At 41.1% G+C, this 19,275-nt stretch overlaps 1 protein-coding gene and 1 long non-coding RNA gene across 6 annotated transcripts in view; one reads left to right on the forward strand and one right to left on the reverse strand.

The window, feature by feature from the left end:
* Positions 1–115: 115 nt before the first annotated feature.
* The window catches only part of slc38a9 (solute carrier family 38 member 9), a 55,379-nt gene continuing 36,219 nt past the window's right edge, over positions 116–19,275 (forward strand). Inside the window, exons 1-2 of one of the 3 annotated variants that reach the window (XM_061293803.1) lie at positions 116–234; positions 1,110–1,249. In XM_061293803.1, the coding sequence (XP_061149787.1) occupies positions 1,152–1,249 (98 nt within the window). In that variant the 5' untranslated portion in view covers positions 116–234; positions 1,110–1,151. Of the gene's footprint in view, positions 375–1,109; positions 1,250–16,239; positions 16,553–19,275 lie in introns of those variants that run through there. The other 2 variants (XM_061293802.1, XM_061293804.1) reach the window with 2 other exon arrangements.
* LOC133163685 (uncharacterized) overlaps positions 17,608–19,275 on the reverse strand; it is a 32,595-nt gene continuing 30,927 nt past the window's right edge. For all 3 annotated transcript variants that reach the window (XR_009716431.1, XR_009716429.1, XR_009716430.1), the window contains one exon: positions 17,608–19,164. This is a non-coding gene — a long non-coding RNA (uncharacterized LOC133163685). The remainder of the gene's footprint in view (positions 19,165–19,275) is intronic.

Genomic DNA, 19,275 nt, shown 5'->3' on the forward strand with positions numbered 1-19,275 from the left:
TCTCAAATCGGAAAGGATTTAAAGCAAGAATTTGCAAACCGGAGGATTGGAAAGGAAATGTAGTGATGAGCGCAAACGAGTCGTAGGGTGGCGACAATGCAACGCAACAGCCGCTGTTAAACACCAAAGAGGAAGAAGCAGAAGAAGAAGGAGAACAGCGATACAAGACGAAGGGAAAAAAAATAACGATCATAAGCAGTAGATGGATGGAGGACGAAGGACATACACACACATGTAGGAAGCATATTTGTACTTTCTAAGACTGTGTACTCACTCGTTTACTGTACTGTAGTTAGTCAGGGCTGCCACAGTCTAACAGTTAAATTGAGACAAACTGAAGATACCCGGGAAGGATGTCATCATTGTAAACATCGGTAGGTTTTTTATATATATTTTTTAAACATAACCGACAAGCATGAACATATTTTGTGTTTCGTGTCCCTCGAAGACCTCTTCTTTAGTACTGTACTTTTATTTTAAATGCTTTAGCTCGTCTCAGACACAAAACACACTATATGTTTAAATTTAATTTTAAGCAATCAAAGTGAGAGACAATACATTTTTCCATTGTCACGTGGTGACTGTCCTGTGTTCCCGACACTAGCTAACGATCATTCGGAAAATTTGTTTTGACTGTTAGGATGAGAGTGTGTTGAATCGAATACTTCCACTCTCAAACTATGTATCAATTTATCATTTATTAGAGGGATTCACACCACTTGTGAGGTGAGCATAACGTCATGGTGCTGGTTTATTTGTGAGCAACTTGGATCTATTGTATAACGTTTTTATAATTTGCAAAAGTTGCACAGCAATTTAGCGAATAAAGAGATGACGTGCTATTGTGTCTTGTTGTGGTGCCACTGGTAAATTTTAGTTGGGTTTAGTTATTTAACTAATCAGTATCCTGCTTTAGTGTGTTGTTTTGAACTCCCTAAATTATTTTCTGTGACTGAAGTTATAGAAATCAAACGGGGGAGGGGGTTTAGAATGCAACAGAAAACTGCGGTTCCTTATTCTACTGCACAAATGTGTTTTTGTTCGTCTGTGATATTTTATGCCATAATGCCTTGTGGTCGGTTGTTAACTTTATGACATCTTCATCCCAGTCAGGTGATGGTAGTTATCAGGACTTGATTGTCTCAGGAATCATGGAGAACGACAGCAGGCCTCTGCTGAGCTGGGAGCAGGCTGGAGAGAGCTTCTCGCACAGAGGTTCCACAGACTCACTGGAATCCAGAGCGAAAAGGTACGTTTCACTGAGCTACAGTCCATCAGTATCCTCTTATTACCAGCACTGCACTTTTCCTCTCATAAAACTACTAATACGAGATAGGCGCACACATTCTCCATCCTCAACAGTTAAAGGATAAATGACTTGCATTTGGAAGTTGCAAACCATCTCCACACTGATTGTGGTTTCAAAACAAAACACTATCACATATTGCCATATGATTGAAGGTCTATATTTTTTTTAAGATGTCACTTGCTCGAGACTGAGTTTGACATGTATGTATGTATGTATTAGGGGTGTAACGATACATCGATACACATCGATTAATCGATATAATGCTCTACGATTTATTGGCATCGATGCTAAAGGTAAACATCGATTTATATCGCCGTGTTTGACCTCGGACATTAGACGCGACTTTATTTTGAAATCCAGTTCATTGTTGCTTGCTTCCTCTCTCCGGGAGCAGTGCGCCCGGCGTTGTTGTGTTGTGAGGAGAGCACGCACGTGAAAGGGGGAGGCGACAACTAGTACGCGGCTCCTGGGCTGGTGCTATGGCTAGTGTCCAAAGAGACGAGGAAATTTGCTCCCCTTTAGGCTTCAAGTCATTCGTTTGGAAGCACTATGGATTCCAAAGAAAAGATGGCTCAACGGACAAGACACGTGCAGTTTGTAAATCCTGCCACGCGGTGATCAAATATTCAGGGAGCACAAATCTCGCCGCACATTTAAAGAAAAAACACGACATCAAAGCTCAGTGTTATTTGTATACTACAATACTCTTGTAATTTCCTAAATAAAGAGTTTGCAGTACCTTGTTGATTTTGCGTATGAATTGTTATAAATCAGGATATTGTTCTATATTTTTTATTTAAAAAAAAAAAAAAATCGATCGTAGAGCACTATATCGCGATATATCGTGAATGAATCGCAGCAGGCTTTAAGATATCGGCAAATATCGTATCGTAGTTCTTTATATCGATATTATATCGTATCGTGACGAAACCCGCGATTTACACCCCTAGTATGTATGTATGTATGTATGTATGTATTAGGGGTGTAACGATTCATCGATACACATCGATTAATCGATATAATGCTCGACGATTTATTGGCATCGATGCTAAACGTAAACATCGATTTATATCGCCGTGTTTGACCTTGGACATTAGACGCGACTTTATTTTGAAATCCAGTTCATTGTTGCTTGCTTCCTCTTTCCGGGAGCAGTGGCGCGGCGGCGTGTTGTGTTGTGTTGTGAGCAGAGCAGGCACGTGAAAGGGGAGTCGACAACTAGTACGCGGCTCCTGGGCTGGTGCTATGGCTAGTGTCCAAAAAGACGAGGAAATTTTCTCCCCTTTAGGCTTCAAGTCATTCGTTTGGAAGCACTTTGGATTCCAAAGAAAAGATGGCTCAACGGACAAGACACGTGCAGTTTGTAAATCCTGCCATGCGGTGATCAAATATTCAGGGAGCACAAATCTCGCCGCACATTTAAAGAAACAACACGACATCAAAGTTCAGTGTTAAAATAAGCACTTTGTATACTACAATACTCTTGTAATTTCCTAAATAAAGAGTTTGCAGTACCTTGTTGATTTTGCGTATGAGTTGTTATAAATCAGGATATTGTTCTATATTTTCTATTAAAAAAAAATATATATATCGATCGTAGAGCACTATATCGTGATGTATCGTGAATGAATCACAGCAAGCTTTAAGATATCGGCAAATATCGTATCGTGTTTCTTTGTATCGATATGATATCGTATCGTGACAAAACCCGCGATTTACACCCCTAGTATGTATGTATGTATGTATGTATGTATGTACACTACCGTTCAAAGGTTTGGGGTCACAAAATTGTTTGGGTGACCCCAAACTTTTGAACGGTAGTGTATATATTTATTGTGTGAAGGCGAAGGCCTTCACACATATGTTATTCTACACCATTCTCTATTATTGTGTGAAGGCGAAGGCCTTCACACATATGTTATTCTACACCATTCTCTATTATTATTGTGTGAAGGCGAAGGCCTTCACACATATGTTATTCTACACCATTCTCTATTATTATTATTATTATTATTCTCTTTTATTCTCCACACTTTTTTGTCCACTTTCATCTTCCACATAATTCATCCGATTCACTCCATTCCACTTTCCACGTATTCCAAATATTCACGCGATGAGCGCTTCCATTTTTCTCGTTCCGAAAATTTTCCGATTCCGCAAAATTCCCAAAATTCCGACAAATTTTTCCCCATCCATTCTTAATGGCACATTCGACATTTCACAAAATTTCGTTTTTCACCTCTAACTTCTACATTTTTCAACCGATTCAACCCATTCCAACTTTCAACTGTTCATCTTTTGCCTACCTATTCCACAACTTCCCACTTACCAAAAATTCCAAATTTTCAAATTTGAAATTCAACCAAAATTCTCTCAAATTCTGTTTTTCTACTCTAATTTCTACATTTTTCAACCGATTCAACCCATTCCAACTTTCAACTGTTCATCTTTTGCCTACCTATTCCACAACTTCCCACTTACCAAAAATTCCAAATTTTCAAATTTGAAATTCAACCAAAATTCTCCAAAATTCAGTTTTTCCACTCTAATTTCTACATTTTTCAACCGATTCAACCCATTCCAACTTTCAACTGTTCATCTTTTGCCTACCTATTCCACAACTTCCCACTTACCAAAAATTCCGAACTTTCACATTTGAAATTCAACCAAATTCTCCAAAATTTCGTTTTTCCACTCTAATTTCTACATTTTTCGACCGATTCAACCCATTCCACATTTATTCCCTTTACTCATCTTATGCTTACCACATTCACTCCCATTCACCCCCACTTCCACTATGCTCACACAATTCAACCCTTGACCCCCAATTCCAGTGTGGCGGCCATCTTGGATGACCCTGAAGTGCCACCAATGAACCCAGAATGAACCGGAAGTGCCCCAAATCAAACCGAAAGTGACCCCAAATAGACCGGAAGTGACCTCAGGTAAACCGGAAGTGACCCCAAATCAAACCGGAAGTGACCCCAAATGTACCGGAAGTGACCTTTTTAGACCGGAAATGACCCCTAATAAACCGGAAGTGACCTCAGACGAACCGGAAGTGACCCAAATTAAACCGGAAGTGACCCAAATAAACCGGAAGTGGCCCCAAATAGACCGGAAGTGACCCCAAATAGACCGGAAGTGGCCTCTGGTAAACCGGAAGTGACCCCAAATCAAACCGGAAGTGACCCCAAATGAACCGGAAGTGACCTTTTTAGACCGGAAATGACCCCAAATAAACCGGAAGTGACCTCAGCTTAACCGGAAGTGACCAGTTTTAAACCGGAAGTGACCCAAATAAACCGGAAGTGACCCAAACTAGACCGGAAGTGACCCAAATCAAACCGGAAGTGACCTTATTTCAACACTGAGTGGCCCAAATAGCTACATTTGCGCTAACTTTTTCGTTTTTTTTCTGATTTAACCCGTTTCAACATTTTTACCCCAAAAGTGAACCTCCTGAGGCCGTTTTTTTTTTTTGTTTCCAAATTTAGAAAGATTTTGGCGCAATTGTTTTTTTTTTTTTCCCATTCATTCTCTATGGGGATTCAACATTTGCTCTAACTTCTACATTTTTTAACTGATTCAACTCGTTCCAACTTTCAACTGTACATCTTTTGCCTACCTATTCCACAACTTCCCACTTACCAAAAATTCCAAATTCGAAATTCAACCAAATTCTCCAAAATTTCGTTTTTCTACTCTAATTTCTACATTTTTCAACCGATTCAACCCATTCCAACTTTCAACTGTTCATCTTTTGCCTACCTATTCCACAACTTCCCACTTACCAAATATTCCAAACTTTCGATTTTGAAATTCACCACAAATTCTCCAAATATTCTACATTTCTCAAGTAATTCAACACGTTTCAACATCGTTCGGCAGCATTCCCCGAAAAAGTTATTCATACATTTCGCCTTCACACGCAATTTCTCCAGAAATTGCAAAATTCTAGTTATTATTATTATTCTCTTTTATTCTCCACACTTTTTTGTCCAGTTTCATCTTCCGCATAATTCATCCGATTCACTCCATTCCACTTTTCACGTATTCCAAATATTCACGCGATGAGCGCTTCCATTTTTCTCGTTCCGAAAATTTTCCGTTTCCGCAAAATTCCCCAAATTCCGACAAATTTTTCCCCATTCATTCTCAATGGCACATTCGACATTTCACATTTACGTCGTTCCAATTTGAAATTCACATCATTCAGCACATTCTAATCACATTCGGAAGGATTCTCGACATTCCCAAAATTCCCAAATTCGAAAATTTCTCGTTTTCACGTTAAAAATTCCGACAAATTTTCACAAAATTTCGTTTTTCACCTCTAACTTCTACATTTTTCAACCGATTCAACTCGTTCCAACTTTCAACTGTTCATCTTTTGCCTACCTATTCCACAACGTCCCACTTACCAAAAACTTCACATCTTTTATTTTGAAATTCAACCAAAATTCTCTAAAATTTCGTTTTTCTACTCTAATTTCTACATTTTTCAACCGATTCAACCCATTCCAACTTTCAACTGTTCATTATTTTTCTACTGATTCCACAACTTCCCACTTACCAAAAGCTTCACATCTTTTATTTTGAAATTCACACCCAATTCCTTTTCCCTTCTCATTTCTACATTTTTCAACCGATTCAACCCATTCCAACTTTCAACTGTTCATCATTTTTCTACCTATTCCACAACTTCCCACTTACCAAAACCTTCACATCTTTTATTTTGAAATTCACACCCAATTCTCCAATATTTCCTTTTCTCCTTCTCATTTCTACATTTTTCAACCGATTCAACCCATTCCAACTTTCAACTGTTCATCATTTTTCTACCTATTCCACAACTTCCCACGTCCCAAAAACTTCACATCTTTTATTTTGAAATTCCCACCCAATTCCTTTTTCCCTTCTCATTTCTACATTTTTCAACCGATTCAACCCATTCCAACTTTCAACTGTTCATCATTTTTCTACCTATTCCACAACTTCCCACTTACCAAAAACTTCACATCTTTTATTTTGAAATTCACACCCAATTCCTTTTTCCCTTCTCATTTCTACATTTTTCAACCGATTCAACCCATTCCAAATTTATTCACTTAATTCACCTTATTCTTCCCACATTCACTCCCATTCACCCCCACTTCCACTATGCTTACACAATTCAACCCTTGACCCCCAATTCCAGTGTGGCGGCCATCTTGGATGACCCTGAAGTGCCACCAATGAACCCACAATGAACCGGAAGTGCCCCAAATCAAACCGAAAGTGACCCCAAATAGACCGGAAGTGACCTCAGGTAAACCGGAAGTGACCCCAAATCAAACCGGAAGTGACCCCAAATGTACCGGAAGTGACCTTTTTAGACCGGAAATGACCCCCTAATAAACCGGAAGTGACCTCAGACGAACCGGAAGTGACCCAAATTAAACCGGAAGTGACCCAAATAAACCGGAAGTGACCCCAAATAGACCGGAAGTGACCCCAAATAGACCGGAAGTGACCTCAGGTAAACCGGAAGTGACCCCAAATCAAACCGGAAGTGACCCCAAATGAACCTTAAGTGACCTTTTTAGACCGGAAATGACCCCAAATAAACCGGAAGTGACCTCAGCTAAACCGGAAGTGACCCCAAATCAAACCGGAAGTGACCCCAAATGTACCGGAAGTGACCTTTTAAGACCGGAAATGACCCCTGATAAACCGGAAGTGACCTCAGACGAACCGGAAGTGACCCAAATTAAACCGGAAGTGACCCAAATCAAACCGGAAGTGACCCCAAATGTACCGGAAGTGACCTTTTTAGACCGGAAATGACCCCTGATAAACCGGAAGTGACCTCAGACGAACCGGAAGTGACCCAAATAAACCGGAAGTGACCTCAGGTAAACCGGAAGTGACCCCAAATAAACCAGAAGTGACCTTTTTTAGCCGGAAATGACCCCAAATAAACCGGAAGTGACCTCCGCTAAACCGGAAGTGACCTATATTAAACCGGAAGTGAGCCAAATAAACCGGAAGTGACCCAAATAAGACCGGAAATTACCCGAATCAAACCGGAAGTGACCTTATTTCAACACTAAGTGCCCCAAATAGCAACATTTGCGCTAACTTTTTCGTTTTTTGTCCGATTTAACCCGTTTCAACATTTTTACCCCAAAAGTGAACCTCCTGAGGCCGTTTTTTTTGTTTTGTTCCAAATTTAGACAGATTTTGGCGCAATTGCTTTTTTTTATTTTCCCATTCATTCTCTATGGGGATTCAACATTTGCTCTAACTTCTACATTTTTTAACTGATTCAACCCGTTCCAACTTTCAACTGTTCATCTTTTGCCTACCTATTCCACAACTTCCCACTTACCAACAATTCCAAATTTAAAATTCAACCAAATTCTCCAAAATTTCGTTTTTCTACTCTAACTTCTACATTTTTCTACCGATTCAACCCATTCCAACTTTCAACTGTTCATCTTTTGCCTACCTATTCCACAACTTCCCACTTACAAAATATTCCAAACTTTCAATTTTGAAATTCACCACAAATTCTCCAAATATTCTACATTTCTCAAGTAATTCAACACGTTTCAACATCGTTCGGCAGCATTCCCCTAAAAAGTTATTCATACATTTCGCCTTCACACGCAATTTCTCCAGAAATTGCAAAATTCTAGTTATTATTATTCTATTTTATTCCCGCCACTTTTTTGTCCCGCTTCTTCTTCCACAAAATTCATCCGATTCACTCCATTCCACTTTTCACGTATTCCAAATATTCACGACATGAGCGCTTGTATTTTTCTCATTCCGAAAATTTTCCGATTCCGCAAAATTCCCCAAATTCCGACAAATTTTTCCCCATCCATTCTTAATGGCACATTCGACATTTCACAAAATTTCGTGTTTCACCTCTAACTTCTACATTTTTCAACCGATTCAACCCATTCCAACTTTCAACTGTTCATCTTTTGCCTACCTATTCCACAACTTCCCACTTACCAAAAATTCCAAATTTTCAAATTTGAAATTCAACCAAAATTCTCTCAAATTCCGTTATTCCACTCTAATTTCTACATTTTTCAACCGATTCAACCCATTCCAAATGCATTCACCTTATGCTTCCCACATTCACTCCCATTCACCCCCACTTCCACTACGCTTACACATTCAACCCTTGACCCCCAATTCCAGTGTGGCGGCCATCTTGGATTGACCCTCAAGTGCCCCCAATGAACCCAAAATGAACCGGAAGTGCCCCAAATCAAACCGAAAGTGACCCCAAATAGACCGGAAGTGACCTCAGGTAAACCGGAAGTGACCCCAAATCAAACCGGAAGTGACCCCAAATGTACCGGAAGTGACCTTTTTAGACCGGAAATGACCCCTAATAAACCGGAAGTGACCTCAGACGAACCGGAAGTGACCCAAATTAAACCGGAAGTGACCCATATAAACCGGAAGTGACCCCAAATAGACCGGAAGTGACCCCAAATAGACCGGAAGTGACCTCTGGTAAACCGGAAGTGACCCCAAATCAAACCGGAAGTGACCCCAAATGTACCGGAAGTGACCTTTTTAGACCGGAAATGACCCCTGATAAACCGGAAGTGACCTCAGACGAACCGGAAGTGACCCAAATTAAACCGGAAGTGACCCAAATAAACCGGAAGTGACCCCAAGTAGACCGGAAGTGACCCAAATCAAGCCGGAAGTGACCTTATTTCAACACTAAGTGCCCCAAATAGCTACATTTGCGCTAACGTCTTCGTTTTTTGTCCGATTTAACCCGTTTCAACATTTTTACCCCAAAAGTGAACCTCCTGAGGCCGTTTTTTTTGGTTTTGTTCCAAATTTAGAAAGATTTTGGCGCAATTGCTTTTTTTTATTTTCCCATTCATTCTCTATGGGGATTCAACATTTGCTCTAACTTCTACATTTTTTAACTGATTCAACCCGTTCCAACTTTCAACTGTTCATCTTTTGCCTACCTATTCCACAACTTCCCACTTACCAACAATTCCAAATTTAAAATTCAACCAAATTCTCCAAAATTTCGTTTTTCTACTCTAACTTCTACATTTTTCTACCGATTCAACCCATTCCAACTTTCAACTGTTCATCTTTTGCCTACCTATTCCACAACTTCCCACTTACCAAATATTCCAAACTTTCAATTTTGAAATTCACCACAAATTCTCCAAATATTCTACATCTCTCAAGTAATTCAACACGTTTCAACATCGTTCGGCAGCATTCCCCGAAAAAGTTATTCATACATTTCGCCTTCACACGCAATTTCTCCAGAAATTGCAAAATTCTAGTTATTATTATTATTCTCTTTTATTCTCCACACTTTTTTGTCCAGTTTCATCTTCCGCATAATTCATCCGATTCACTCCATTCCACTTTTCACGTATTCCAAATATTCACGACATGAGCGCTTGTATTTTTCTCATTCTGAAAATTTTCCGATTCCGCAAAATTCCCAAAATTCCGACAAATTTTTCCCCATCCATTCTTAATGGCACATTCGACATTTCACAAAATTTCGTGTTTCACCTCTAACTTCTACATTTTTCAACCGATTCAACCCATTCCAACTTTCAACTGTTCATCTTTTGCCTACCTATTCCACAACTTCTCACTTACCAAAAATTCCAAATTTTCAAATTTGAAATTCAACCAAAATTCTCTCAAATTCCGTTATTCCACTCTAATTTCTACATTTTTCAACCGATTCAACCCGTTCCAACTTTCAACTGTTCATCTTTTGCCTACCTATTCCACAACTTCCCACTTACCAAAAATTCCAAATTCTCAAATTTGAAATTCAACCAAAATTCTCTAAAATTTCGTTTTTCTACTCTAATTTCTACATTTTTCGACCGATTCAACCCATTCCAAATGCATTGACCTTATGCTTCCCACATTCACTCCCATTCACCCCCACTTCCACTACGCTTACACATTCAACCCTTGACCCCCAATTCCAGTGTGGCGGCCATCTTGGATTGACCCTCAAGTGCCCCCAATGAACCCAAAATGAACCGGAAGTGCCCCAAATCAAACCGAAAGTGACCCCAAATAGACCGGAAGTGACCTCAGGTAAACCGGAAGTGACCCCAAATCAAACCGGAAGTGACCCCAAATGTACCGGAAGTTACCTTTTTAGACCGGAAATGACCCTTAATAAACCGGAAGTGACCTCAGATGAACCGGAAGTGACCCAAATTAAACCGGAAGTGCCCCAAATCAAACCGAAAGTGACCCCAAATAGACCGGAAGTGACCTCAGGTAAACCGGAAGTGACCCCAAATCAAACCGGAAGTGACCCCAAACGTACCGGAAGTGACCTTTTTAGACCGGAAATGACCCCTAATAAACAGGAAGTGACCTCAGACGAACCGGAAGTGACCCAAATTAAACCGGAAGTGACCCAAATAAACCGGAAGTGACCCCAAATAGACCGGAAGTGACCTCTGGTAAACCGGAAGTGACCCTAAATCAAACCGGAAGTGACCCCAAATGAACCGGAAGTGACCTTTTTAGACCGGAAGTGACCCCTAATAAACCGGAAGTGACCTCAGACGAACCGGAAGTGACCCAAATTAAACCGGAAGTGACCCAAATAAACCGGAAGTGACCCCAAATAGACCGGAAGTGACCCGAATCAAACCGGAAGTGACCTTATTTCAACACTGAGTGGCCCAAATAGCTACATTTGCGCTAACTTTTTCGTTTTTTGTCTGATTTAACCCGTTTCAACATTTTTACCCCAAAAGTGAATGTCCTGAGGCCGTTTTTTTTGTTTTGTTCCAAATTTAGAAAGATTTTGGCGCAATTGCTTTTTTTTATTTTCCCATTCATTCTCTATGGGGATTCAACATTTGCTCTAACTTCTACATTTTTTAACTGATTCAACCCGTTCCAACTTTCAACTGTACATCTTTTGCCTACCTATTCCACAACTTCCCACTTACCAAAAATTCCAAATTCGAAATTCAACCAAATTCTCCAAAATTTCGTTTTTCTACTCTAATTTCTACATTTTTCAACCGATTCAACCCATTCCAACTTTCAACTGTTCATCTTTTGCCTACCTATTCCACAACTTCCCACTTACCAAAAATTCCAAACTTTCAAATTTGAAATTCACCACAAATTCTCCAAATATTCTACATTTCTCAAGTAATTCAACACGTTTCAACATCGTTCGGCAGCATTCCCCGAAAAAGTTATTCATACATTTCGCCTTCACACGCAATTTCTCCAGAAATTGCAAAATTCTAGTTTAGATTATTACCGTAATTTTCGGACTAAAAGTCGCACTGGAGTATAAGTCGCACCAGCCATAAAATGCCCAAAAAAGCGAAAAAAAAACATAGATAAGTCGCTCCGGAGTATAAGTCGCATTTTGGGGGGCAATTTATTCGACAAAATCCAACACCAAGAACAGTCATGAACGAGCAACAACAGGCTAAACGATATGTATGCTAACGTGACATAAACACAAACTAAGAGCTGAGAACGGCCCTGACGTAAAATTCAGTTATTCAAACAACTATTACATAAATAACACGTTAATAAAACCATCTGCATCACTCCAATTCATTAAATCCATCAATCGTCCTTTGTAGGGGTGTAACGATACATCGATTAATCGGTATAATGCTCGACGATTTATTGGCATCGATGCTAAACGTAAACATCGATTTATATCGGCGTGTTTGACCTCGGACATTAGACGCGACTTTATTTTGAAATCCAGTTCATTGTTGCTTGCTTCCTCTTTCCGGGCGCAGTGCCCGATGTTGCGTTGTGAGCAGAGCAGGCACGTGAAAGGGGAGTCGACAACTAGTACCCGGCTCCTGGGCTATGGCTAGTGTCCAAAAAGACGAGGAAATTTGCTCCCCTTTAGGCTTCGAGTCATTCGTTTGGAAGCACTTTGGATTCCAAAGAAAAGATGGTTCAACAGACAAGACACGTGCAGTTTGTAAATCCTGCCATGCGGTGATCAAATATTCAGGGACCACAAATCCAGCCGCACATTTAAAGAAAAAACACGATATCAAAGTTCAGTGTTAAAAAAGGCACTTTGTATACTACAATACTCTTGTAATTTCCTAATAAAGAGTTTGCAGTACCTTGTTGATTTTGCATATGAATTGTTATAAATCAGGATATTGTTCTATATTTTTTATTTAAAAAAAAAAAATCGATCGTAGAGCACTATATCGTGATGTATCGTGAATGAATAAGATATCGGCAAATATCGTATCGTGCTTCTTTGTATCGATGTGATATCGTATCGCGACAAAACCTGCGATTTACACCCCTAGTCCTTTGTCAACAATGCGTGCGCGCCGCTGACGGCTCTTGCACTTCAAAATATTCCACAGGCCCATATAACGATATATAAATTATATATCAAATAACTATTATATAAGCAATAATGTTATCAAACCATCTGTGCACTCTCTAAATCATTAAATCCATCGATCAAATTCCTCGTCCTTTGTCAACATCAGTGCTGTGGACTCGGTTCGGACTCGGGGACTCGGACTCGGTCGGACTCGGTCATTTTTGCCGGACTCGGTGCTGATTTTGACCACCGAGTCCGACAATAAAAAAAAAAAAGAGGCAAGACGCAGCCAGAGAGTTTCAGGTTACAGTCAGCGCGGTAGGAGTTGGAAGAAGCAGTAAAAACTCCACCAAACTCGTCGTAGTGACCCGTGATATATGTTATATCCTTACTATTTTCCAGGTTCTTAGATAGCAAGAATAGGTCGGACAACGACGTGAATGATAACTGCTTTATTCCTTACTCACAGCGCGTTCACAGGGCGTACCCCAACAAGACAGAATGCCCATCCCACTTCCGGGGTTTTTCTACTACGGAATTTGAGTTAGCCCAAAATACACAACATCTCTTCCCCTCTTACAATGAACGTGCTATAATGCATGAACAACATAGTCTTATGCACGTATAACTTGACATCTTCAAGATCTATCAATAACTACCATTAAACAATTATCATATATGGTCCAGACAATTATGACAATAATATTCCCATGAAACCTTAACTTTGGGTGAGGGTTTTTATACCGAATTATAGCAAAAAAACGACGTCGTACGGCGCCAGCACTATGTTGTTTTCAAAAAAAAACATGAAGAACTCACGTTTGCGTCAGTCAATTTTAATTTTTATAAAGGATTATTCTCATTTGATGTCTTTAAATTCATCCGCGTTCTGCCATTGAAGCGGGGTGCATTCAAAGACCAGTCGTACAGACGGAAACGTTTTGTGATCAAATCTTTCATAACGAGAATGATTTGAGTGAATTGATTTGAGTGAATAATTGAGAAGAAATTTGTGTTCTGAAGGCTCCTTTTGTCCCAAGCAAAGTGACAGATGGTGGGGAGGGGGGATAAAATAGAAATTGTAAGATCAATTCACTCACATCATTCTCGTTATGAAAGATTTTATCACAAAACGTGTGTGGCTTTTTCTTAAATTAACACGTTTGACATTGCTATAGTGTCAGCTTTTAATTATATTGCGCTGTCATGTTAAAGCAAATTAATAAATGCAACAATATTAATTTGCTTTGAAAATACCTGAGTACCGTTTTTTTCCGTGTATAGTGCGCAAAATTTAACTAATTTATTGTCCTAAAATCTGGGGTGCGCATTATACATGGGTACAAAATCTTTTTATTTTTAATTTTTTTTAATTAATTTATTTTTTTAAAGAAAGTCATGGTACAACAAAACCAACAACCGGACTGACCGACAAAGTCGTGGAACAAAAAGACAGGGTGACATTACCAAAGACAGGAACAGAAACCAAACAGACATCATGACAGTAACACATGCAATGATCCGACGGTGAGCGAGGGGCAGACAGGACTTAAATACAAAACACGTTACATCGATTGAGGTGACACAGGAAGAGAGGGGCGACGCGAACAGAAACTAAAATAAAACTTGAAATCACCTTTCTTCTTGTTTGTTGTCAATCGCGCATCGCATTCAGCCATCCTGCCCAACACACTTAGTCCGTAAAATTCATAATTGACGACACATTGTTTGATGCGATGGTGCAATCCTTGATGGTGTGTTATTGGCAAATATTGTTTGTTTTTTAATCTCCATCGCGGACCGGACGTCATACGGAGGCCGCCATTACAGATGCGCAGAACGGATGCGCAGAACGGATGCGCAAGACACGTCAGCTATATAAAGAGCGAGAGTTCAGTTCTCCACCTATTAGTTTCAATTCACAGTTTAATTTGCAGTTTCAATCAGCAAATAACAAAATGCGTATTACAGGTAATATTTTATTTCACATTTTGCCTTGTTCCTTTCGTCTCTGCTGTTCACTTCAAACACGCTCCATACGACCGCAATGCTCTCGTATCAGACGCTTGCTCGATCACCTGCTCGTTTGCTGTCTGTCACAATGTACCCTACACAAATCCGAAACATTTGTTGCGGCTCCGAGTCACAACGAGGGGCAAGTTTTGATTTCCAAGGGTGTTTTTATTCTTCTTCAACGTCTCTCCCATACAGAGCCGCCTTTTTCACGTCCGCACGCCTTTTTCACATGCGCGCACGGAGCGCGGTGGTGCGTTTACGGGCAGTCGGAGAAATCAACGGCAACAAAAAAAATTACATCCAGCCTAGTTAAGACCATACCAAAGACTATAAAAATGGGACCCATTGCCTCCCTGCGTGTGTGACGATCATTGGGACTTAAAAAAAATAAAAAAAAATTAAAAGAAATTCATAAAAATTGGGTGTGTATTATACATGGTTACAGGCTTTTTTCCAGCATCAGCATGGCATTTTTAGGGTGCGTATTATACATGGGGGCGCACTATACACGGAAAAAAACGGTAATAAAATAAAATGGATGGATGGATGAATGATGATCACAATTAAGTATAAAGTCTCCTTTGTAATATATACTCCTTGTAGCCTGTACCCAAAAAGAGGAGTTTCTTTGCATCGAGGTTTATGCAAAGAGCTCACGTAATTGTATTGTTGCGTTTTCGTGAAGTGAATGAGTGTTCCGTCTGTACGACTGGTCTTTGAATGCACCCCGCTTCAATGGCAGAACACGGATGAATTTAAAGACATCAAATGAGAATAATCCTTTATAAAAATTAAAATTGACTGACACAAACGTGAGTTCTTCATGTTTTTATTGAAAACAACTTAGTGCTGACGCCGTACGACATCGGTTTTTTGCTTTCCAAATAAGGGGTCGTCACTAATTATTTGTGTTTAGATAAATGTCTGAGCTATAATGGTGTAATTAATGATTAAAACTTGAAAGTATCTGTTTATTGTGTTCGTTTATGTTTAATAAAGACAAAGCCATCACAAAACTGTTGTAATTATTTAGATTTTTATCTAAATTAGCCTTGAATAAAGACTAAGCAGTCACATGAATTAACAGAAAAAATGGACATCCGGACTCGGACTCATGGTCAAGAGGCCGGACTCGGTGCAAAAATCCGACCGAGTCCACAGCCCTGGTCAACATCGCCGCGCGTGCGCTCTGACGTCAGCCTCGTCGTTATTCCACAGATCTACTATATAACTATATTAACAAAGTTCAAGGAAAGACGTGGGTTTGGTAAACGGCTCTTTATTTAACAAAACAAACTTACAGGCGTGTGGTGAAAGACAGCTCGGTAGAGTAGGACCGGGCGTGCGTAAAAGCATTGTCCGAGCCTCATCCACCGTGCCTGGACGAGTCGATCTTTGTCCTTTATGTAAACAACCGCCGAGCTGCTGACGCGACGTCGCGCTGCTGACGCGACGTCGCGCTGCTGACGCGCGACCGCGACGTCGCGTCGCGCTGCTGACGTCAGCATGACCATTTCCCGTGACTCCCGGTTCAAGATGGTGGACAGGTCTGCACGTCGTCAACCAGCTAAAGCGATCATCTAGTGTTTCTATGTATCTCTATGAAGCCAAATCCAAAGTAGTAGAAGAAGAAGCAGCACATGTGATTGGCGCTTTGCTGAAGGGCTGCTGACGTCAGCAGCGCGACGTCCCGCGTCACTCGACGGAGCTCTCTTTCACTTCCGTGGATTGAAGTCGGGCGCCGGCGCTCGGCCGGGTAGCTGTCCAGGGACGGTGGATGGGGCTCGGACAATGCTTTTACGCACGCCCGGTCCTACTCTACCGAGCTGGCTGGAAGTCCACGCCGCCACACGCCTGTAAGTTTGTTTTGTTAAATAAAGAGCCGTTTACCAAACCCACGTCTTTCCTTGAACTTTGTTAACGCTACAATACAGTTATATAATAGATCTGTGGAGTAACGACGAGGCTGACGTCAGGGCGCACACGCGGAGATGTTGACAAAGGACGAGGAATTTGATCGATGGATTTAATGATTTAGAGTGCACAGATGGTTTGATAACATTATTGCTTATATAATAGTTATTTGATATACAATTTATATATCGTTATATGGGCCTGTGGAATATTTTGAAGTGCAAGAGCCGTCAGCGGCGCGCACGCATTGTTGACAAAGGACGATTGATGCATTTAATGAATTAGAGTGACGCAGATGGTTTTATTAACGTGTTATTTATGTAATAGTTTTTTTAATAACTGAATTTTACGTCAGGGCCGTTCTCAGCTCTTAGTTTGTGTTTATGTCACGTTAGCATACCTATCGTTTAGCCTGTTGTTGCTCGTTCATGACTGTTCTTGGTGTTGGATTTTGACGAATAAATTGCCCCCCAAAATGCGACTTATACTCCGGAGCGACTTATATATGTTTTTTTTTTCACTTTTTTGGGCATTTTATGGCTGGTGCGACTTACTCCGGTGCGACTTTTAGTCCGAAAATTAGGGTAAAAATGAAGCGGGAGCAAAACTGAGTTTGGTGTTCACATTTTGATTACCGGTAATGGTCATCAATTAAACCCATCGAAGTCCTCATCCTCTGTTTCCGAATTGAACAGCAGTGCTAAATCTCCAACTGACATGCCAGGTTCACTTTCTTCACTGTCAGTCACTTTCCGTGCCGTGTGGCTCCTCGAATATGATGCCGGCTTTTACGAAAGCTCGAACAACAGTGCCAGCAGACATGTTAGCAAGCTCGATGTTCGTTTGCATCACTTGTTTTTTCACATCGTCTGTGAGATGGGCACTCAGAGTCACAGATCAACAGCGATGGTGATGCGTGGAAAAAAAACACCTGGTCTCCTTACATATGTTTGTGTGTATATATGTATAGATAATAATGAGACAGAGGACGACAGCGAGTGCTCAAGTTTGTGACTGTATTGAACCGACCCCCGTGCGTCATGACGTAACACAACACAGCAGTGCCACATTGCATGTGGGGGCGGGGGGTTTTTCACTCTCTCTAACATCTCCCCTTTTATAGATAGTACCTTATACATTGCTTCAAATTCATTCATACCACAAATTCACACCCACAATTCTCCCTCTAACGTTCTCATCGCGTTCTTTAATACGTCCGCCTTACAACAACACACATAGGGAGCACTGCATCATAAGGCGCGCCGCACATTTTGAAGAAAATCTAAGACTTTTATCCGCGCCTAACAAACGTGAAAATACGGTAACCATCCAAGCCAACCCCCTATACAGTCCTCAGGCTCCCCAACAATAGCGGTAGCCGTTTGCATTATTTTATTGCAATGTTTTTCCTTATTCAGATTTGTTTCAAGACTACAGTTAGACTTCACTTTGATTAATGCAGTTATTGCAATTTTGTTGTTTTATTCAAGATTCAAGTTTTTTATTCGCCATGTTTGAGCGTGCCAAACAAGGAGTTTGACTTCAGTAAATCACACCCTTTGTTCAACATTTAGGTGACTAACAACACTCAGGACGTGTGAAAAATGGCAAATATTCTCAAACATCCCCTGATCTTAAACTCCCAAAAGGGCAAGGAAAAACTCAAAACTCCATCTAGGGGAAATGAGAAACCTTGAGAAGAGACCACAGATGGGGAGGTCCCTTATCCAGGATGACCAGGCTGCAATGGATGCAGAGAGGACACATAGTACAGTGGAGACAAATTCAAGAAAGGTGTGGAGAGCAGGACGTTATTGCACAGTAATGACTCTGAGACTCTAAGAGTGGTGTGAGTTCATCAGAGCAACAGCCTGGGGGAAGAAGCTGTCTCTGTGTCTGCTGGTTTTGGCGTACCGAGCTCTATAACGCCGTCCGGAGGAGAGTAGTTCAAACAGACTGCAACCTGGGTGAGAAGGGTCTGTAGAGATGTTCCTTGCACGTTTCCTGGTCCTGGACAGGTACAAGTCCTGGATCAGTCCGATGAGAGTGGTGTCGTCTGCATACTTCAGAAGCTTCACAGGAGAGTCACCTGAGGAGAAATTGTTGGTGTAGAGAGAGAAGAGCAGTAGGAAGAGGACGCACCCTTGAGGGGCTCCAGTATTGGTGGTCCGGGTGTCAGATGTGATGCCCCCCAGCCTCACACGCTGTCTCCTGTCAAGCAGGGGGCCCGTGACATCCTTCAGGTGGTTCAGCACTAACCTCTCGAAAGATTTCATGACCACAGATGTCAGTGCTACAGGTCTATACTCATTCAAACCTGTGATGGCGGGCTTTTTGGCCACTGGAACGATGGTAGAGCTCTTGAAGCATGAGGGCAACTCACACAGCTCCAGAGAACGGTTGAAGATCCGTGCAAAGGTGGGCGCCAGCTGCTCAGCGCAGACTTTCAGGCAGGAAGGTGACACGCCGTCTGGGCCCGGTGCCTTCCTGGTCTTTTGTCTCTGGAACATCTGGCGCACTTCCTTCTCGCGGATCTGGAGTGCGGGCGCGGCCTCTGCAAGAGAGAGAGAGTGGGTGACAACGTTGATAGAGGTGTGGACAGAGCAGTTGTGGGGAGAGGTGAGTATGTAGATTGTGCTGCAGGAAGTCCCGTTGTGTTGGAGGA

This window comes from Syngnathus typhle, linkage group LG12 (assembly GCF_033458585.1).
Source record: "Syngnathus typhle isolate RoL2023-S1 ecotype Sweden linkage group LG12, RoL_Styp_1.0, whole genome shotgun sequence".
Classification (NCBI taxonomy): domain Eukaryota; kingdom Metazoa; phylum Chordata; class Actinopteri; order Syngnathiformes; family Syngnathidae; genus Syngnathus; species Syngnathus typhle.